Below are 22,720 nucleotides of genomic sequence, written 5' to 3'. Positions count from 1 at the left end.
GTGTCGCATTGTTCCACAGCCCTTGCAAACGTATCCTTTGAAAGAGCATGAATGGAAACGATGATCACCCCCACAGCACTAACAAGGTGTTAATGGCCTTGCATTCATCACCCTTGATGGTGGACACTGAGACATCTGCGGACGTGTAGCTGCAGGTCTATGTGACCTGCTCTGTACGTTACGATTCGAAAACAACATCACTTTGTTCACAGTACTTGTAGCGGCACTTGTGTGCTGAGAGATTTGCTTTGTATTGTCACTGGTGGCAATGAACGCCTGGGCTATCCCTATGGCTTTACTCAAGATTGGGGTCTCTACACTCAAAAGCTTGCGAAGTATGGTTTTGTGGCCAATGCCAAGTACGAAAAAGTCTCTGAGCATGTGCTCCAAATGTCCTTCAAATTCGCAATGTCCTGCAAGGCGTCTCAGCTCAGCGACATAACTCACCACTTCCTTGCCTTCAGACCTTTTGTAGGTGTAGAACTGGTACCTTGCCATCAGAATGTTTTCCTTCGGGTTCAAATGTTCTCGGACCAGTGTGCACAAATCGTTGTATGTTTTCTCCATGGCTTTCGCTGGAGTGAGCAGATTCTTCATGAGGCCATACGTTGGTGCCCCACAGACGGTGAGGAGGATCGCTCTACGTTTCGCAGTGCTCTCTTCCCCATCTAGCTCATTGGCCACGAAGTATTGGTCAAGTCACTCCACAAAAGTTTCCCAATCATCTCCCTCCGAAAATTTCTCCAGGATGCCCACTGTTCTCTGCATCTTTGTGTTCGCTATCTGTATCTCGTCGCCAATTGTTGTGTATGGAGAAAAAGTCAGACTGAACTCAAAGTGTTATTGCAGGTCTCCAGAGTGCCTCTCCAACCTGTGAAGCCTTCTTAAATACCTGTGCTCCCAAGGGATTATGGGATCCCTTGGGACTCCAGGGGATGAGCCCTCTGGTGGCTGTACAGAGTAAGTACAAGTTTACATATATAACACCTAGTGTGTTATATTCCGTATAACCTCCGATATAAACTCCGATTTAACACAATATACCCACCATATTGGTTTGCACTTGATCCAGATTATTTGAAAGACTAGAGAGATAAGTTAATCTCAGCAACATCCCACCATCCTGACTCGGAAATATTTCGCCGTTCCTTCATCGGCGCTGGGTTAAAATCATGGAAGTCCTTCGTTAACAACACTGTGGGAGTATCTTCACAATGCAGCAGTTCAAGGCAGCAGCTCACCACCACCTTCTCAGGGGAAATTCGGGATGGGCAATAAATGCTGGCTTTGTCAGCAATGCCCACATTCCGGAATGAATTTTAAAAAAAATCTCCCCGACATGCTGCCGAGTGAGGGGGTCTGCAAGTAGAGCCCCTATGCCTGGGAGTAAGTGAGGTATTTAGAGGCCTTCCAGTAGCAGCCACACCTTCTCAACGTCCAGCAGCACTTCCTGCACATTTAAAAACTTTTGAAATGTCTTCCAGAAACCGAGTATACAATCTCTGCAAGAGCCAGTACAAGAGAAATAATCAATTGACTTGCAAGTTGGATGTTTCTCTTTAAGTAGCACAGACGTATTTAGGAAAGGGCATTGAATGGAGTGGAATGGCAGGTCGTGCGTCAAATCAGCATTACACACTGACTGACTGCATGCTGCTGGAACACACACGTCCCACCTGTGCTATCAGCCTCACCAAGATAGAGAGCAGTGCAGGCCGTGCCCAATCTGGGTGGAAGTGAGGCTGATGCCTTTTTTTTCTAAAAACAGCTTTAACTACTGATGCTAAGGTGCTGAAGTTTGCAGCCTGAAAGTCTTTCTAATGATTTAAGGCTAACAAGAGAAGTTCAAAGTAGTATTAGATCAAAGGAAGAGGCTTATAATGTTGATAAAAAGAGCAAGTAAGCCTGAGGATTGGGAGGCTTTTAGAATTCAGCAAAGGAGGGCCAAGAAATTGATAAAGAAAAAGAAAATAGAATATGAGAATAAACTAGCGAGAGACATAAAAACAGACTGTAAAAGCTTCTATAGGTATGTAAATAGGAGGGCAGGTATCACTACTGCCCTGTAGACCATAAGCTTGGCACCTCAAAGTGCTGGAGAAGTACCACCAGCACTGCCTCCGCAAGATCCTGCAAATCCACTGGGAGGATAGACGCACCAATGTCAGTGTTCTCGCTCGAAGCACTGACCACACTCGATCAGCTCCATTGGGCGGGCCACATCGTCCGCATGCCCGACACGAGACTCCCCTTCGCTTAAACAGGTGGGCCGCTGCGCACTGTGCAAGGCCTCTGATGGCCTCCACGACACCACCAGGGCAGCGTGGTACTGGGCCTGCACCCCGGCATCCAAAACGGAGTGCCGGGTTGCACCATGTGGACCGGACCACACAAAAATGCACGTAGAAAAGCCCAGACGACAGTTGGCAAAAAAAACAAGATGGCAGCGTGCAAGTAAGTGGATGTCGCCCAGCTTTGCGACCCGCGAAGCTAGCGTTGTCATCCGCTCGTGCCAGCCTTGCGGGCCGAGGAGTCGCTGTGCACAGCAATGACGTCATCATGGTTGTGTGGTAGCCCGGGGTGCTACTGGCAAGCAATTTCCCAGGTGCCGGTAGTGCACCCCATTCACCCCGGGGTGACAGGTGTCTTGCATCCTCCGGAGGCGCTAACAGGCCTCTGAAAAAGGGGTAATTTTAGACCCTTTGTCTCTTCTGACTTCTCATTCATCCCACGCATTCTGCATGACAGGCTGCACATGCTTTCAACACCCACTTTTCTATCACTTTACTCTCCTTCACACCACAATCAAACCCTTGTCCCTTTCTTTCATTTCAACTGCTGAGAATGTTAACTCGGCTGACCGAGTGGACAAGAACACAGTGTTGCTGAAGATCTACTTTCACTTGATCTAACTCTCACAAGAATCAGCTCAGATACTTACACCACACATACTTAGAGGCTAGGTTAGAGAAGGGATTTGTACGTGGTGACTCACCGTACACATGTGCACAGAACCTAGGGCAGAGGGATAGGATGCCACAGGTGCCAGCTTGCTAAAGGGAGAAGTTGCATACTAGTTCTGCTGCAGAGGACTCATAGAAAATAGGTGCAGGAGTAGGCGATTTGGCCCTTCGAGCCTGCACTGCCATTCAATATGATCATGGCTGATAATGCAACTTTAATACCCCATTCCTGCTTTCTCTCCATACCCCTTGATCCCTTTCGCCGTAAGGGTCACATCTAACTCCCTTCTGAATATATCTAACGAACTGGCCTCAACAACTTTCTGTGGTAGAGAATTCCACAGGTTCACAATTCTCTGAGTTTAGAAGGTTCTCCTCATCTCGGTCCTAAATGGCTTACCCCTTATGTTTAGACTGTGACCCCTAGTTCTGGACTTCCCCAACATCGGGAACATTCTTCCTGCATCTAACCTGTCCAATCCTGTCAGAATTTTATATGTTTCTATGAGATCCCCTCTCATTCTTCTAAATTCCAGTGAATATAAGCCTAGTCGATCCAGTCTTTCTTCATATGTCAGTTTTGCCATCCCAGGAATCAGTCTGGTGAACCTTCGCTGCACTCTCTCAATTGATTCCAACATTTTCCCCACTACCGATATCAGGCTATAATTCCGTTTTCTCTCTCCCTCCTTTTTTAAAAAGTGGGGTTACATTAGCTACCCTCCAATCCATAGGAACTGATCCAGAGAATATAGAATGTTGGAAAATGACCACCAATGCGTCCACTATTTCTAGGGCCACTTCCTTAAGTACTCTGGGATACAGCCTATCAGGCCTTGGGGATTTAGCGGCCTTCAATCCCATCAATTTCCCCTGACCAATAAGGATTTCCTTCAGTTCCTCCTTCTCGCTAGACCCTCGGTCCCCTAGTATTTCCAGGTTATTTGTGTCTTCATTAGTGAAGACAGAACCAAAGTATTTGTTCAATTGGTCTGCCATTTCTTTGTTCCCCATTATAAATTCACCTGATTCTGACAGCAGGGGACCTACATTTGTCTTCATCGGAACGTGTGTCGGAAGGCTCCCTGCAGACCCTGCTCAACTACCGCACCAGACTCCACTCACTCACCGGGGTTCCCCCAGCCGAGCTGCTCATGAAAAGGGCGCTAAAAACAAAGCTCTCTCTTGTCCACCCTTATCTCCATGATCACGTGGAGGGCAAGCAGCATCAACAAAGTGTGTACCATGACCACGCAAATTTGTCACGTGATATTGAGATCAATGATCCTGTGTTTGTGCTCAATTATGAACATGGTCCCAAATGGTTCGCTGGCACGGTCATAGCCAGAGGGGAGTAGGGTGTTTCAGGTCAAATTTGCCAATGGACAAACTTACAGAAACCATTTGGACCAAATCAAATTGCGGTTCACCAACAGCTACGAAGAACCCGAAGAAGACACCAACTTTGACCCTCCAACACACACACAAGTGGCAACTGACATCATGGTTGACCACGAAGCCAAACTCACCATCCCCTGCAGCCCGGCACGGTCGGCTGCCCAACAGACCAGTGAACAACTAACCAACTCACCCAACCTGCATACTGAGACAATCGACAAGGGAGCAAAAAGCACCAGATCGTCTCACCTTGTAAATAAGTGTTCTGTTGACTTCATGGGGGAGTGATGTTATGTATTTAACCCCTTGTAACCTGTATTACAGTACCACCAGAGAGTCTACCTGTTGGGTGTCCCAAGGGATCCCAGCATCCCTTGGGAGCATGGTATATAAGCAGGCCACCCACGAGGGACCTGAACTCTGGAGTCGCATTAAAGGAGCTAACATCATACTTGCTCATTGTACACAGTACTAAGTTTCATCCTTTATTATGAGCTTATCAGTTACATAATGCTTACTATAAATATATCCAGCACCAAATTACAATATGTATAAAATACCATTTTGAAGCTGCTTCATTTTTGAGGAATATCAGTACTGAGAAATAGAATACTTTTCTAATTTTGATACCTATCCCCCGATGGCAGAGATGGGCACGTGCCATGCCATGTGGAAGCCTGGCCGATTTTAACTGCCAGGTGTCATTTAAATGAAACTGCCGAATTCCTCGTCATAATTCCACGTCTGTGGGTCTGCTGCCCATCTGCACGACACAATTTTCCAGCCACTATTTAAAGGCTCAGTCCTCCTCTGCGACCAGAGGTCATCAGCAGCGATAATCTCAGGAGTGGTTTTTATTTGTAAAATGAGCCGGATTTGACATCTAATGAGATTTGTTATACAAGTAAAAAGTTAAATGCATTTAACTCTTCCCCATGTAATCTACGATTTTTATAAGCAGTTTAGCTCTCTTCAATCTGTGTTTATTTTGCTTTTGTTGGTAATATTCTGTAGTTTCAGAGTACTTTATGCAGAGGATGATGTTATATATGAATAAAGAGTCTGACTGGATACTGTGAGCTCAAAGTAAAGTGTGACCGTAGTCTTTTATTGCTGGTCTCCAGAGTGCCTCTCCAGCCCATGAGGCCTCCTTAAGTACCTGTGCTCCCAAGGGATTGTGGGATCCCTTGGGACTCCAAGGGATGAGCCCTCCAGTGGCTGTACAAGGTATATACAAGTTTACATACATAACAACACTTTCTCCCCCACCCCCCAAAATCAACAGTGTAATTATTTACAAGGTGAGTCGATCTGAGGCCTTTCTTTCCCTGGTTGATTGTCTCAGTGTAAATGCTGGTTTTGGTGAATCGTTTGTTGGGCCCTCGCTGGGCTGCTGTGCAGATGGCCTTGCTGGACTGCCTGGTGTGGTGAGTCCTGCTGGGCTGCTGCAGGTGATGGGATCTGCTTCATGGCCAATCGCGGTGTCGGTTGCCACTGGTGTGTATGTTGGGGAGGGGGGTCAAAGAAGGTGGTGTCCAAAGTGGGTTGCTCAGGATAGTCCGTGAATCTGAGTTTGATTTGGTGTTTCCGGTGAATGAGTCCATTTGAAAGTTTGACCTGAAACACCCTGCTCCCCTCTTTGGTCACAATAGTGCCACTTGGGACCCTGTCCATAATTCAATACAAATACAGGATCATTAATTTCAATTTCGCGTGACACATTAGCGCTATCATGATATGCACTTTGATGAAGCCGCCTGCTCTCTACCTGTTCATGTAGATCAGGGTGAACTAACGGGAGCCTTGTCTTAAGTGCCCTTTTCATGAGCAGTTCAGCAGTTGGAATCCCAGTGAGCGAGTGGGGTCTCATGCAGTAGCTCAGCAGACCTCGAGATAGGCGAGTCTGCAGTGAGCCTTCAGTTACCCTCTTCAAGCCCTGCTTGATAGTTTGCACTGCTTCTCTGCCTGACCATTGGATGCTGGTTTGAACAGGGCAGATGTAACATGTTTGATCCCATTAGGGGTCATGAACTCTTTGAACTCGGCACTGTAAAATATGGCCCGTTGTCGCTCACAAGGACATCAGGTAGTCCGTGCGTGACAAACATGGCCTGCAGGCTTTCAGAGGTGGCAGCGGACGTGCTTGCCGACATTATCTCACATTCAATCCATTTGGAGTACACATCTACAACCACAAGGAACATTTTACCCAAAAACGGGCCTGCATAGTCGATATGGACCCTGGACCACGGTTTGGAGGGCCAAGACCATAAACTTAGTGGCGCCTCCCTGGGTGCATTACTTAACTGTGAGCATGTGTTACATCTGTGCAGGACTCTAAGTCCGCATCGATACTGGGCCACCAAAGGCATTTTCTTGGCTTTTGCCCCATACCCATTCTCCTTTATGCAGTAAGGCGTGCAGTGGTTCTAACAGTGTGCTGAGACCCGGTAAGAAGTCACCAAAGTAGTTCAGGAATCCCAGAAACGACTGCAGCTTTGTCACGTTCTGTGGCCTCGGTGCGTTCTCGAATGCCTCCGTCTTTGAATCGGTGGGCCTGATGCCGTCTACCACGATTCTTCTCCCCAGGAGCTCCACTTCATGCGCCAAGAAAACACACGTCGAGCGTTACAACCTGAGCCGCAAGGGTTTGAGTTGACTAAGAACCTCCTCCAGGTTCTGCAGATGCTTGACTGTGTCCCGACCTGTAACCAAGATGTCGTCCTGGAAGATGGGACCAACTTCAGTAAGCTTTCCATGTTTCTCCGGAATATCGCCGCGGCTGATCAGATTCCAAACGGGCATCTGTTATGAATGAAGAGACCTTTGTGCGTTGATGCAGGTGAGGCCCTTCGATGATTCCTCCAGCTCCTGCGTCATGTAGGCCGAGGTCAAGTCCAGCTTTGTGAACGTCTTTTCTCCCGCCAGCGGAGCAAAAAGGTCGTCAGTCTTTGGTAGTGGGTATTGATCTTGCAGGGAGAAACGATTGATAGTTACTTTGTAATTACCACAGATTCTGACGGTGCTGTCTCCCTTAAGGACGGGAACAATCGGACTGGCCCACTCATTAAATTCGATCGGCGAAATGATGACCTCTCGTTTCAGCCGGTCCAGCTCGATCTCTATTCTTTCTCGCATCATGTATGGCACTGCTCTCGCTTTGTGATAGATGGGTCACGCCCCCGGAATTAGGTGGATCTGCACTTTTGCTCCTTGGATCTTCCCGATGCCTGGTTCGAACAGCGAAGGGAATTTGTTTAAGACCTGGGCACACGAAGTGGCGTCAGCGGATGAGAGTGCTCGGACGTCGTTCCAGTTCCAGTTCCAGTTCCAGCGTATCTTTCCCAGCCAGCTCCTGCAGAGCAGCGTGGGACCATCGCCCGGTACTACCCAGAGTGGTAGCTTGTGCACCATTGTAGGAGACCTTTACAGTAGTGCTGACGATTACGGGAATCAGTTCCTTTATGTAAGTTCTCAGTTTTGTGCGAATGGGAGTCAAGATTGGCCTTGAGGCCAATCACAATTTTTCAAAAATCTTTTTGCTCATGATGGACTGGCTCGTGCCTGTGTCCAGCTCCATTGACACCGGGTGTCCATTTAATTCAACCTTCAGCATTATCAGGGGACACTTTGTGGTAAATGTGTGCACCCCATGTACCTCTGCCTCCTCGGTCTGAGGCTCTGGTTCGTCGTGATCCGCCGTGGATCTGTCCTCTTCTGCAACATGGTGGTTTTCAGGATTAACAGGGTTTGCAGTTCGCCTGCACATACGTTGGAGGTTTCCCATTGTTCCACAGCCCTTGCAAACATACCCTTTGAAGTAGCATGAATGGAAATGATGATCACCCCCTCACCGCGAACAAGGTGTTAATGGCCTAGCATTCATCACCCTTGATGGTGGACTCTGAGATATCTGCGGACGTGCAGCTGCAGGCAAGTGGGGCCTGCCCTGTATGTTGCGATTTGAAAACAACATCACTTTGTTCACAGTACTTGTAGTAGCACTCGTGTACTGAGAGATTTGTTTAGTATTGTCATTGGTGGCAATGAACTATCGCTATGATCTTACTCAAGGTTGGGGTCTCTACAGCCAAAAGTTTGCGAAGCATCACTTCATGGCCAATGCCAAGTACGAAAAAGTCTCTGAGCATGTGCTCCAAATGTCCTTCAAATTCGCAATGCCCTTCAAGGCGTCTTAGCTCGGCGACATAACTCACCACTTCCTGGCCTTCAGATCTTTTGTAAGTGTAGAATCGGTACCTCGCCATCAGAACGCTTTCCTTCGGGTTCAGATGGTCCCGGACCAGTGTGCACAAATCATCATACGATTTCTCTGTGGGTTTCGCTGGAGCAAGCAGATTTTTCATGAGGCCATACGTTGGTGCCCCGCAGACAGTGAGGAGAATCGCCCTTCGTTTGGCAGCGTTTGCTTCTCCTTCCAGCTTGTTGGCCACGAAGTATTGGTCAAGTCGCTCCACGAAGGTTTCCCAATCATCTCCCTCCGAGAATTTTTCCAAGATGCCCACTATTCTCTGCATCGTTGGGTTCGTTATCTGTATCTCGTCGTCAGTTGTTATATATGAATAAAGAGTCTGACTGGATACTGTGAGCTCAAAGTAAAGTGTTACCGTAGTCTTTTATTGCAGGTCTACAGAGTGCCTCTCCAGCCTGTGAGTCCTCCTTAAGTACCTGTGCATCCAAGGGATTGTGGGATCCCTTGGGACTCCAGGGGATGAGCCCTCTGGTGACTGTACAAGGTATATACAAGTTTACGTACATAACAGATGGTGTATCTGAAAGCAACATTTGGACTGGAGACTCTTTGGAATTTTGCAATTCAGACATCATGGGGACGAAATTGCCCACCGCTGGAAATCGGGGCCTGTTTCTGTTGGTTTTACCAGCAAGGTGAATGCAGTGGCCTCTTAAGCGAACTTCTGCTGTTTGGCTTTTTTTTCAGTGGACCGGAAGTCGGTCATAATGGGGGTGGAAGTGGGGCGTTAAGCAGAGGTTCGGAGTCTAGAGGGGCGGAGGTTGGGGATCGACGGAGTGGCCGCCGCTGTCAGTCATCCACGAAAAGTCGACGGCCAATTTCCAGCAGTAACAGGCCTTAAAGGAAGGGGCAATTTTGGCCCCCATCATTCTGCAAGTGACAACAGAGCAATATACAACAGTACTGAAATGAAATGGGCTTGTGCCTGGCACAAAATGGAGCAACCTGCGATTCACTGAGGATATTTATCAGTCATTCCTTTTTTTAAATGCATCCATGAACTGCAGAAAATGTTAATAAAGATAGCTGTGTTTTTTTAAGCTACTTAAACTTTGCAAAAATAAGTTATGTTGAAATAATTATTAGAAACTGTCTCCCTTATGAATCTGTATCATACCTTAAATTAGATGAGTCGAGATTGGCTTGGTTTAGGATCAACCCTCATGACATTTGGATTTTAAATGGTTCCATATATTGATTATATTTGCTGAATTCAGAAAATTAGTACTATAGCTTTAAGTCTGAGAATATACTTATCAATCAGAAATGGAGAAAAAGAGATACTACCTTAACCAAATTTGAAATACATTCAATGGAATTCTTTTGAACATCAGGATCAGGGCTTGAAAGAAGATAAATGAGCGGTTCAATCCCACCTTTCTCACAAATTTCCACTTTACTGATGAAATCGATAGACATGGAAGCTAGGCATAGCGTAGCAAGTTCTTGGACAACAATATCTTCTGTAGCAAAGGCAAATGAAACAATAAAAAATCTCATTCGCTCTCCCTCTGTCTGTCACATTTAAAAGTGTCACACTTTGTTGCAGATGCAAAAACATCTTAAACATAAAAATCTGAAAAAAATAAAATCTTACTCATTCATGATGAGTTTTTCTGACCTGGAGCCACAAATTTAACAGCAGTTAAAACTACTCTCTGATTGACCTCAAGCATTTAAAAGAGCTACAATTACCTGAATTTGCTTTTTAGGCTACTTTTTCCAAAGACCTTGCAGGGAGGCCAAATCTAACAGCTAAACATCACAACTATGATCCAGACCCCAGGCAATGCCACGAGTGCATATTTCATTTTCTTCATTACACTCTAAATGATTTTTAGCACTCAAGATGGGATATATCAATGCTGAAGAGAGATACAGGGGGAAAAATTTGTACGTGCCAACAGAATTGCCAGTGTTACCGGCAACTCAAGTTAATGGCTGCTAAAAATGGTCACGGCGTTACCATTGAAAAATTGTCTCTGGAAGTTGGTGATGTGGAATGCAGCATTAACTTACCATGCAACGCCCTCTTGGTGACATTAATAGGGGCCTCCAACCCGAAGTTCCCGTCCACAGTCGATGTTGCTGCTTCTTACAGCAAGGCTGTGGAGTTCGCAAGGCATTGTAGGCAATTAAATGGGCTATGACTTAAAGGAGCAATACATTCAAAACTAATAAAAGTTAAAATCAATTGAAAAAAATGCATTTTTAGCCCTTCAAAAAAACATAGATGTTAAAAATAATTCCCAATTGGTAGTCTTCAGCTCTTAGTGCTGAATTGACTTCCACACCCCAAATAATGGTAAAAGTGCTTCAGCACTAACACAAATGGCTCAGCAAGCAAAGGAAAGAGCATCCAGGGTCTCGCATGCAGCACTCCAGCTTTGTGCAGGGATCAACACTGCAAGTGAGGTTATCCACCCATAGAGGCCAGGAGGCCCTCCAGAAAGAACGATGTGGGACCACATCACCGAGGCGGTCACTGCCAGCAGTGTCGTCCCCACCATTTCATGGCGCTACAGAATGATGGTAAGTAGATTAATTTCTAGCCCACAATTTCCACACTTGGGACCAAGCATTCGCATTGATAGTTCCACATCTGGTATAGTATAGGTCAAGTGAAAAGTAAAGCCCTCTGTCCTGCCTCACCAACATGTCTCCCTCACAAGGACGTTACTAAAATTACTTAATACATTGTTTTGAGTTGTCTGAAAACAACTGAAGGAAGTGCAAAATGTCCGTTCTCCCAATCAGAAGAGACCCATCTGGATGAAATATTTCTATTTTGATGATATATCATTACTGAGAAACTAATGAAATTAGAGATTAGTAGAGTTTCTTTTCCTCATATATGGAATAGAAATCCAGCAAAATCAGTTAGGCACATTCTGAGATGATAAAATGCTCCATGGTCAATTGTATATGTGGGTGAGCCTGGAAGCCATGGGGTGGACAGCCAGTCAAGACTGAAATCATGAAGAATTTTATTTGATTATGTTTGAGGATCAGTACCAATGTAGAATTTTCCCTCAGGAGTCCATTATAGGAAAATTTGCAAATGGTCTGTGGAAGGTGTGAGCTGAATGTTTAAAAAAATATATTATTCCAATGCTTTCTGATGTCTGTAATTAGCATCAGCATCCTTCTTGCTCCTGGATGACAATATCACCACTGAAAGCCATTTCAAACACCCACTACCATTCAGGACTGTTAGTCAATAGTGAACCTATTATTGCATTTCATTTCTGGAAATATTCATGTATCCCAATCATGGATTGTTAACCAGGGACGTACGTTTTGTGCAATATAGAGGGATAGTGTGTTCTGGAGGTATGAGGGGGGCCAGAACGACATCAACAAAGGGACATTCTTTGTATTACATTTGTTCCATGCAACAAAACAATTTGCATTCATACAACATTTCTAGTGTAGAAAAAAATCCAAGGTGCTTCATAGAGGCATGAGAAAAACAGACAATAAACCAAAGAAGATATTAAGAGCAATGGCCAAAATCTTTGTCAAAGAGAGCTTTAAGGAGGAAATTTCAGGGAGTGAAAATTTAGGTAGCTGAAGGTGTGGCCACTAATGATGGGACGTACAAGGAGCTGGAGTCTGAGGAACAGAGAGTGTGGAGGAGATTAAAAGATAGGGAGAAGACATTAAAAGCGTCACAATAATAATAATCAAGGGGCTAAAGGGAGGGGGAAACTTAAAACAATCACTATCACTAGAGATAAAGTACTCGGCAAACTAATGGGACTAAAGGTGGACAAGTCTCCTGGACCCGATGGCCTGCATCCTAGGGTCTTAAAAGAAGTGGTTGCAGAGATAGTGAATGCATTAGTTCTAATTTACCAAAATTCCCTAGATTTTGGAGAGGTCCTAGCGGATTGAAAAACTGCAAATATAACGCCCCTATTCAAGAAAGGAAGGAGACAGAAAGCAGGAAACTATAGACCAGTTAGCCGAATATCAGTTATTGGGAAAATGCTGGAGTCCATTATTCATCCATCATAGGCAGTCCCTCGGAATCGAGGAAGACTTGCTTCCACTCTTAACATGAGTTCTTAGGTGGCTGTACAGTCCAATACGAAAACCACAGTCTCTGTCACAGATGGGACATATAGTATTATTAAGGAAGTAGTAGCAGGACATTTAGATAATCATACTACAATCAAACAGAGTCAACATGGTTTTATGAAAGGGAAATCATGTTTGATAAATTTGCTAGAGTTCTTTGAGGATGCAATGAGCAGGGTGGATCAAGGGGAACCAGTAGATGTAGTGTATTTGGATTTCCAGAAAGCATTCAATAAGGTGCCACATCAAAGGTTACTGCACAAGATAAGAGCTCACGGGATTGGGAATAATATATTAGCATGGATAGAGGATTGGCTAACTAATAGAAATAGAGAGCCAGGATAAATGGGTCATTTTCAGGTTGGCAAACTGTAACGAGCGGGGTACCACAGGGATCAGTACGGGGCCTCAATTATTTACAATCTATATTAATGACTTGGATGAAGGGACTGAGTGTAATGTAGCCAAATTTTCTGATGATACATAGATAGGTGGGAAAGCAAGTTGTGAAGAGGACACAAAGAATCTGCAAAGGGATATAGATAGGTTAAGTAAGTGGGCAAAAATTTGGCAGATGTAGTATAATGTGGGAAAATGTAAGGTTATCCACTTCGGTAGGAAGAATAAAAAAGCAAATTATTACTTAAATAGAGAACCAGGATAAATGGGTAATTTTCAGGTTGGCAAACTGTAACTAGTGGGATACCACAGGGATCAGTACGGGGGCCTCAATTATTTACAATCTATATTAATGACTTGGATGAAGGGACCGAGTGTAATGTAGCCAAATTTTGCAAAACAAAATGCTGCATTACAGAGTGATCTGGGGGTCCTTGTACACGAAACACAAAAGTTAGTATGCAGGTACAGCAAGTAATTTGGAAGGCAAATGGAACGTTAGCCTTTATTGCAAGGGAGATGGAGTATAAAAGTAGGGAAATCTTGCTACAACTGTACAGGGCATTGGTGAGATCACACCTGCAGTACTTATTTAAGGAGGGATATACTTGCTTTGGAGACAGTTCAGAGAAGGTACACTAGGTCGATTCCTGAGATGAAGAAAGTTTGAGCAGGTTGGGCCTATACTCATTGGAGTTTAGAAGAATGAGAGTTGGTCTTATTGAAACGTATAAGTTTCCGAGGGGGCTTGACAGATAGATGCTCGAGCCTGCTCCGCCATTCAATAAGATCATGGATAATCTGATCTTGGCCTCAACTCCACTTCCCTGCCCGCTCCCCATAACCCTTAACTCCCCTACATTCAAAAATCTGTCTATCTCCACCTTAAATATATTCAATGACCCAGCCTCCACAGCTCTCTGGGTAGAGAATTTCAAAGATTCACGACCCTCAGAGAAGAAATTCCTCCTCATCTCCATTTTAAATGTGCGACCCCTTATTCTAAAACTATGCCCCCTAGTTCTAGATTCCCCCACTTTGGTAGGAATAATGGGCCCAAGTTTGCCTCCACGCTTAGAACGGCCCAACTCCGTGAGCTGCGCGACTTTTTAGAACAAAAACCGTGCCTAAAACTTACCTCGGTATTCTCCCCGCTGCTGAAACGTTGCAAGCCCTTGGCGCAGCGCAGCACAAGCTGTGGCCGCTGAAAACAGTGCCTGGATCTCTGCACATGCGCGCTAGAGTGTGCGCACATGTGCAGTAGCTCCAGGCCACCGAGGCTGTGAGGGAGGGGCCCGAAGCACGCTGCCGCTAGCCCTGGCCGAATGGGCTCACTGGGGCGGCGAAGATCGGACTTGGGCCTCCCTCCTCTTTATCTTCAGTTCCTGCTCCGGCTCCCTTCCCCCCCCCCCCCCCCCCCCCCAGTTCAGGTCCGCTCCCGCTCATCCCCACCGAGTTCAGGTCCGCACCACCCGCTTCCCACCCCCCATCCCCGGCACAGTGTTCAGGTCCGCTCTTCCCGCTCCACCACCCCACCCCCTCCCCCCCCCGACCATGTTCAGGTCCGCTCCTCCCCCCCACTGTGTTCAGGTCCGCTCCTCCCACCCCCCTTTCAGATCCGCTCTGGCTCCACCCCCCCCTTCCTCTCCCCCCCACCCCCACTCCCACTCCCTCCTCTCCACCTCCCCTCACCCCATCTTCGCTCCCCCCTCCTCCTCCTCTCCCTCCCCTCATCTTCGCTCCCCCCTCCCCCTCCTCTCCCTCCTCCACCCCTCACTGTCAGAAACACAGAGAGACACTGACAGAGAGAGAGACCTGGTGGGGGGGGGGTGGGGAGGGTGCCGTCCCAGCATGCTGTTGGAGGGCTCCCAGTGCTGCAGTCGGTGAGTAGAAACTTAATTTTTTATTTATTGATTTTTTTTTTAAATTTTAATTTTTTAATTTATTTTGATTGATTTATTGGTTAATGTATTGATTTATTTATCATTTATTATTGATGATGGCTCTTTATTTGTAAAAGTGACGTGTTCCATATTTGTAAACTTCCCTCCCCTCCCCCCCAACCCTATCGGTCCCTACGCCTGATTTCTAAGTGTAGGTAAGGTTTTTCTGAGCTTACAAAAATCTACACTTACTCCATTCTAAGTTAGTTTGGAGTAAGTTTTCGCTGCCTAAACTTGCAAAACAGACATAAGTGGCTGGACACGCCCCCTTTTGGAAAAAAATCTATTCTAAAATGGAACAATTCTAACTCACTAGAACTGGAGCAAACTAAATGCCGAGAATTGCAATTTCTAACATGTTCCATTCTAAACCAGTTGCTCAAAAAAAAGGAGCAACTCAGGCCGAAACTTGACCCCATAATGCCTACTCCTGCTTCTGGAAAGAGGTGACATGATAGGTCCAAGTCAGCATGGATTTGTGAAAGGGAAATCATGCTTGACAAATCTTCTGGAATTTTTTGAGGATGTTTCCAGTAGAGTGGATAAGGGAGAACCAGTTGATGTGGTATATTTGGACTTTCAGAAGGCGTTCGACAAGGTCCCACACAAGAGATTGATGTGCAAAGTTAGAGCACATGGGATTGGGGGTAGTGTACTGACATGGATTGAGAACTGGTTGTCAGACAGGAAGCAAAGAGTAGGAGTAAATGGGTACTTTTCAGAATGGCAGGCAGTGACTAGTGGGGTACCGCAAGGTTCTGTGCTGGGGCCCCAGCTGTTTACACTGTACATTAATGATTTAGATGAGGGGATTAAATGTAGTATCTCCAAATTTGCGGATGACACTAAGTTGGGTGGCAGTGTGAGCTGCGAGGAGGATGCTGTGAGGCTGCAGAGCGACTTGGATAGGTTAGGTGAGTGGGCAAATGCATGGCAGATGTGGATAAATGTGAGGTTATCCACTTTGGTGGTAAAAACAGAGAGACAGACTATTATCTGAATGGTGACAGATTAGGAAAAGGGGAGGTGCAAAGAGACCTGGGTGTCATGGTACATCAGTCATTGAAGGTTGGCATGCAGGTGCAGCAGGCGGTTAAGAAAGCAAATGGCATGTTGGCCTTCATATCAAGGGGATTTGAGTACAGGGGCAGGGAGGTGTTGCTACAGTTGTACAGGGCATTGGTGAGGCCACACCTGGAGTATTGTGTACAGTTTTCGTCTCCTAACCTGAGGAAGGACATTCTTGCTATTGAGGGAGTGCAGCGAAGGTTCACCAGACTGATTCCCGGGATGGCGGGACTGACCTATCAAGAAAGACTGGATCAACTGGGCTTGTATTCACTGGAGTTCAGAAGAATGAGAGGGGACCTCATAGAAACATATAAAATTCTGACGGGGTTAGACAGGTTAGATGCAGGAAGAATGTTCCCAATGTTGGGGAAGTCCAGAACCAGAGGTCACAGTCTAAGGATAAGGGGTAAGCCATTTAGGACCGAGATGCGGAGGAACTTCTTCACCCAGAGAGTGGTGAACCTGTGGAATTCTCTACCACAGAAAGTTGTTGAGGCCAATTCACTAAATATATTCAAAAAGGAGTTAGATGAGGTCCTTACTACTAGGGGGATCAAGGGGTATGGCGAGAAAGCAGGAATGGGGTACTGAAGTTGAATGTTCAGCCATGAACTCATTGAATGGCGGTGCAGGCTAGAAGGGCTGAATGGCCTACTCCTGCACCTATTTTCTATGTTTCTATGTTTCTATGTTTCTATTTCTTATGTTCTTATGTTCTCCTTCCAAGCATTCTACACTTACCATACGTCATCTGAAATTACTCACGTACTGCATCCCAAAATATTATTTTCTGAAAGCAATCTATCCAATTTGCATTTGAATCAATCAACACTCTCAGCTTTCACCAACTCCCTAGGAAGCATGTTCTATACAAGGTGAAACAGCTTGTCATGGTCTGCATTATCTAGTTCTTTTAGAATGCTGGATGTCAGACAAGCAGTCAAGAAGTACATTTTGAGATCTGATGTGGCTCTTCCTCTCTCTCCTATTGCCAGTGAATATTTGCTGAAAGTAGTAAATACTCAACAGACACATTAAAAAAATAACAGAACATGCAGTTCATGACTGGTTTTTAAGACTATTAATAATGATATTGAGCAATTTAGTTGTGTTCTGTTGGGTTTGGTTAGGCAAAATTTCATAGTGGGGGATAGTGCTAGATAGAGTACTGCAGCAGGCAGTGATTCGCCATTTCTTCTTCCTTATGCAAATAAATAACGTGGACAACAGAAACCAATTATAGGTTTGTTAAACTTCCATACAGTATTAAAATAGGAAATGCCGTGTAGAATACTGCAGAAGGATTTAGCTCAGTTATGTAATTGGACTGATAAATGGCAAATTACATTTACGATTGACAAATGTAAAATATTGCATATTGGAAGAAAGAATAAGCAGTTGTTTAATTACAATATTGGGAAATTAAATAGCACACAAAAACTTAGAAAAGGACCTGGGAGTGATAGACCAATCACTTTCAATATCAAGACAATGTACAGAAACAAATAGAATTTTGGGGATAGATAGCTGGAACAATGCAGCACAATGGAGATTATGTTAAGGTTTACAATGCACTAGTCAGACCTCATTTCCATTACTGTGAGCATTTCTGGTTGCCACATTTCAAAAGGAATATGCATGCATTGGTTAGAGTCGGCAGAAATACAGAGATTTATGCCACCTGTAAAGGGAATGAACTATAAGGAAAGATTGGAATAGCTTAACAAAAGCGAAATACTACTGGAAATCTGAAATAAAAACAGAAAATACTGGAAAGACACAGCAGGTCAGGCAGCAGCGGTGGAGAGAGAAACCGAGTTAATGTTTCAGGTCAATGACCTTTCATCAGAACTGGAGGATGTTAGAGATTTAACAGTTTATAAGCCAGCACAGAGCCAGGGAAAATATGTGGGTGGAGCAGGAAAGAATATAAGTCTGCAATAGGATGGCGGGCAGGAGTGATTAAATGACAAAACGATGACGGTGCAAGGCAAAAGGAAAGTGGTAATGGTATAATAAAGAAACAAATATAGGTCTAGAAGAGGTGTAAATGCTAACCACAGAACCATTATGAGCATCTGCTGTGTGAGAAAATAGGAGCAGTGGTTATGATCTTAAGTTGTTCAATTCAATGTTTAGGCCTGAAGGCTGTAAAGTCCTTAATCAAAAGATGAGGTGCTGTACTTCGAGCTGGCATTGAGCTTCATTGGACCAGTGTACGATCCAGAGGGAAGAGAGGACAGAGTGGGAATGGGATGGAGATTTAAAATGGTACGTGACCGAAAGCTCAGGGTCAAGTTTGCAGACTGAACAGAGGTGTTCTGCAAAGTGTCATCCAATCTGCGTTTGGTCTCCCCAATGTAGAGGAGAATAGTAGATTCATGACTGAGGCGAAGTCAGGGGACAAGTAGCAGAATGGATAGAAAGTCGGCTACAAAACGGAAACTAAGAGTAAGGGTTAAGGGTAGCTACTCAGACTGGAAAAAATGGGAATTGGGGTTTCACAAAGCTCTGTGCTGGGACCACTGTTGTTCACAATCTCCATATCCCTTGATCCCGCTAGAGACCGAGGGCTCAATTTTCCCCAATGTCATTTTTTGGCGTATTACAAGAGTTATGCTCGTTTTCTTTGGCCCTGACTACTCAAAAAAAACATAATAATACTAACTTTTATTTATATAGCACCTTTAACGTAGTAAAATGTCCCAAGGCACTTCACAACAGTGTTACAGACAAACAGATAAATTTGACACTGAGCCACAGAAGAAATTAAGGCAGATAACCAAAAGCTTGTTTAAAGAGGTAGGTTTTAAGGAGGAAAGAGGGGTAAACTTGTAATTTTTTTAATTGGCGCTGCGCAGTCTGTCCTTTAGCTTCGGGGGGAGGGGGGAGGGGGGAGCCGAATGTCTGCGCCAAAAAAAACGATGCCCTCCCCGCCCCCCTTCTGCGTATGCGTGGGGAAAAAAATGCCTTTTTTTACGTGACTGCTTTGGCCGCGCATGTCCAGTACAGCTCCCGGTCTGCTTTCGGCCATTTTTAAAGAGACAGTTGTGTGTGAGAACTTTAATTCTCAGTGGAAAAATCAGAGCTGCAATATGCAACGCAGCTCAAGGACCAAGAATTTCTCACAGGTTGAAGTGGAGGCACTAGTTACTGTAATTGAGGCCAGATGGCACGAGCTGGACACCAGCAGAAGTCACATAAAAGTTTCACCAAAAGGAAAAAAACAACGCTGGAACAAATTTGCAGAAGATTACTGTGCAATGGTGACCACCCCAAGGTTTGGAGACCAGTGCAAAAAGTGGCGGCAGGACCTTGGTCAAGTAGTTAGTGTGAGTAATATTTTAATTTATTCACTGGAATTGCAATTGTAAATGTAACCAGCTGTATGTCCCACCCAGCAGAAAGATACCCTCTCTAAAAAGTTATATTTTCATCTTTACAGAGGAAGGTGGCACACAACAAGAGGGAAAGAACTCAAACAGGAGGAGGCCCGGCAAATCTGCAGCCACTGACACACTTGGAAGGGAGGGTCGCTGCTTTGATGGGTCCTGTCAGGAGAAAAGTAACCACCACTGTACAAGCTGCGCCCACACTCGATGGAGAGAATAAGTCCTGCAAATTCCACAGTCTGGCTTTGCTAAATGTTAAGTACTGCGTGAGCTAGCCATGTTTCGGTTCGGGTGGATGTCTCCGTCAGCCATGCTTCGTTTGATGAAATGTGCTATCATTCATCCTGGTCTTTCAAATCAGCCCGCTCCCTGCATTGTGAGCCTACTCATGCCATCCTTCCCCCTCCTCTGCTGCTAACCATTTGTCTGTTCTGTTATATTTTTCAGAACTTAAGGCCAACCTGGACAAGGCTGAAGCCGATGCAGAAGAAGATTCAGATGCGGACGAGCCTGAAGAGGAGAACATCTTCCAATCCTACCTTCCAGATCAAGAGCATCTGGGTGAGGGGGAGGATGAAGCCCCCACTCTTGTACTCACTCTGGAGGAGGTGCAGATGCTGCCCATTAGGTGCCAGCCCCTTTTCTGAGTGGTACGAGTGTTGGGACATTCCATGGTTTCACACAGTTCGAGGCTGCGGGTCCCAGTGGGATGCAGCGAGCCATACCCAGGGTGAGGAGGGGAAGGAGAGCTCGACAACGGTCTCCCGAGGTGCAGGATCTAACAGATGTGGTTCAGATGATGGCAATGAGTGCAGAGAGCATTGACCTTACCCGATCACTCTTGGTCACCATCAGTGGGGTGGGTGATAAGGTATCAGGACTGTCGGGAGAAGTAACAACACTCTCACGAGAAATGGGAATAGTGTCTGGGCACAAGGGAGGGAATGTCGCAGGCAGCTGATACACTGTCGGTGAAGACGAGGAGGGAATGTTGTAGGTAGTTGTGACACTGTCAGGGCACATGATGGAGGGAATGTCAGAGTTAGCTGCTGCAATAAGGGACCCCACGGCCAATAACAGAATCAACTGCCACTCCCTCTCCAATCCCCAGACCAGCCTCTTTAGAGGCCCAAGCCGGGCCTTCCACATTACCACCTGCCCACACCCCCCATCAAGCGCGCATTACCTGAGATACTCGAAAGAGTAAACTTAGTACCAACCCGAGAAACGCAGCGCCACCGCCTGAGGGCAGGGGTTAAGTCAGCAAGACCAAGCGCAGCGGGCGGTCTTCGAATAAGGTGCTGGAGAGATGGGTGCAGCCTTTCTTTGCTGCTGTTGTAATTGTTCTCACATTAAAATGTTTTTTTGTAAGTGATGTAAATTTACAAGTTTAAAACTTTGTAAGTGATCTTAAATGAAAACTTTAAAGTTGATAACTTTAATAAAAATATTCTTGCGTTAACAAACAAGTGTTAAACATTTGAATAAAATATATTTTAAATTATAACTGAATCATTTCTATTATTTGTTCCATTATTAACACAACTTTTTGAACTAAAGAAGAATCATTTCCATTATTTGTTCCATTAACACAACACAACATTATGGAACAGGTCCAAACAGTAAACATGGTCCATTTGGAATAGTTGCCGTTGAGCCTTCAGGCATCACAGCGTTCACGGATGAGCTGCTGGCGCAAGGCTCGAGCAATCATTAGAAGGGTACAACGGTCCGCCCTCCTCCGCTGTCGTGCTCCGAGTTCAGGTAGTTGCATATCTTCCTCCTCATCATCAGCCACTCTCACCTCAGGTGGGTCTTCTATTACCAGCTGCTGCTGTCTCATGATGGCTAAGTTATACAGCATGCAGCACACAACAGTGAGCTGACCAACAATCACAGGGGTGTATTGCAAGTAACCTCGGAAACGCTGCTTCAAGATGCCAATGGTCCTCTCTATGATGCATGATCGTCGCAATGTGTGACATGTTGTATTCCCGGTCAGCTTGCGTCCGGGTTACGCATAGGGGCATCATGAGCCAGGTGGCGAGGCCGTACCTTTGTCTCCCAGCAACCTGTTCTGCCCTTCTGGCTGCTGCTGAAACATGGCAGATATAGCGCTCTCACGTAAGATGAATGCATCATGGGTGCTCCCAAGGTATCCCGCATCAGCTGACCTGATGCGATGCATGTCGTCACATACAAGCTGCACATTCACGGAGTGAAAGCCCAGTTGTGGCCTGGAATGATGCAGATGCATAAAATGAACATGCAGCCGTAACCTTTACTTCAATTGACAAAGCAGTCCTCCTGACATTTCTAGGTTGCAGGTCTGCTTTTACTAACTCACAGATCTCAGTTACAACTTTTTGGCAGAAACACAGCCTTCTCACTTGGTCTGCATCACTCAGGTGCAGGTATGAATGCCTGTCTCGATATACCCAATGTGGGTAAGGCCTCCTGCCCATCATCCTACGTGCTCTGAGGTTCCTCATGCAATGATGTCTAATCAATTATCTCCTCCACAGCACCATCATACAGCAGGCTTGCACATCGTATGGCATTGTCAATATTACCCCCATAATTAAATTGTAGCTTTGGAAGAAGCTCAAAACAGTAGGACAAAGGATTTAAACTTTCTTTCATCTCTCTCTCTCTCTCCCTCCAAGGTCGACGCCCTAGTATGGACCACACCTTGGTCTGCGCATGCGCATAGGCTTGCTTAGAATGGGAAGCTAAGAATTCAATGAAAGCATTTGGGGCAACAACGTCTAATGCAATTCTTTATTTTTTTTTCAAAGTACCACACCACCACCGACCGAATGTCTCCTCACCGGGCTTGAGGGTCGGCCGACAGAATCACTCCCGTGTACAGACACAGGGGCTCGGTGTCTACCAACCTCCCCCCACCAACCCCACCCGGCTTCTTTCGAAGCTGCTGTATGTATAAGGGTTCTCATCCCTTCATGCCGGCTTCCACCCCACCCCCACTGGGCTTCTTTTGAAGCTGCTGTATGTATAAGGGTTCTCATCCCTTCAGTTCGGCTTCGGTCCCCCCCACCCCACCGAGCTTCTTTTCAAGCCGAGTCCAGAGCCAATGTCCAGCCGGGGCGCGATTCTGCTGGCCGACGCTCCGACCCTCGAGCCCGGTGAGGAAACATTGGGTGGTGGTGTGGTACTTTGAAAAAAATCAAAAATTAA

General features: G+C 45.7%; 1 protein-coding gene across 6 annotated transcripts in view; it reads right to left on the bottom strand.

Annotated features, from left to right (window-relative positions):
* Positions 1-22,720, bottom strand: part of armc3 (armadillo repeat containing 3) — a 350,931-nt gene that overhangs the window by 240,813 nt on the left and 87,398 nt on the right. For 5 of the 6 annotated variants that reach the window (XM_070881406.1, XM_070881407.1, XM_070881408.1 and 2 more), the window contains exon 6: positions 9,922-10,097. In XM_070881406.1, coding sequence (XP_070737507.1) covers positions 9,922-10,097 — 176 coding nt within the window. The remainder of the gene's footprint in view (positions 1-9,921; positions 10,098-22,720) is intronic. The other variant, XM_070881405.1, reaches the window with a different exon arrangement.

Source organism: Pristiophorus japonicus, chromosome 5 (assembly GCF_044704955.1).
Source record: "Pristiophorus japonicus isolate sPriJap1 chromosome 5, sPriJap1.hap1, whole genome shotgun sequence".
In the NCBI taxonomy this organism is placed as follows: domain Eukaryota; kingdom Metazoa; phylum Chordata; class Chondrichthyes; family Pristiophoridae; genus Pristiophorus; species Pristiophorus japonicus.
Note: the sequence above shows the minus strand (reverse complement) of the source record. Positions and strands in the feature narration are given on the sequence as shown.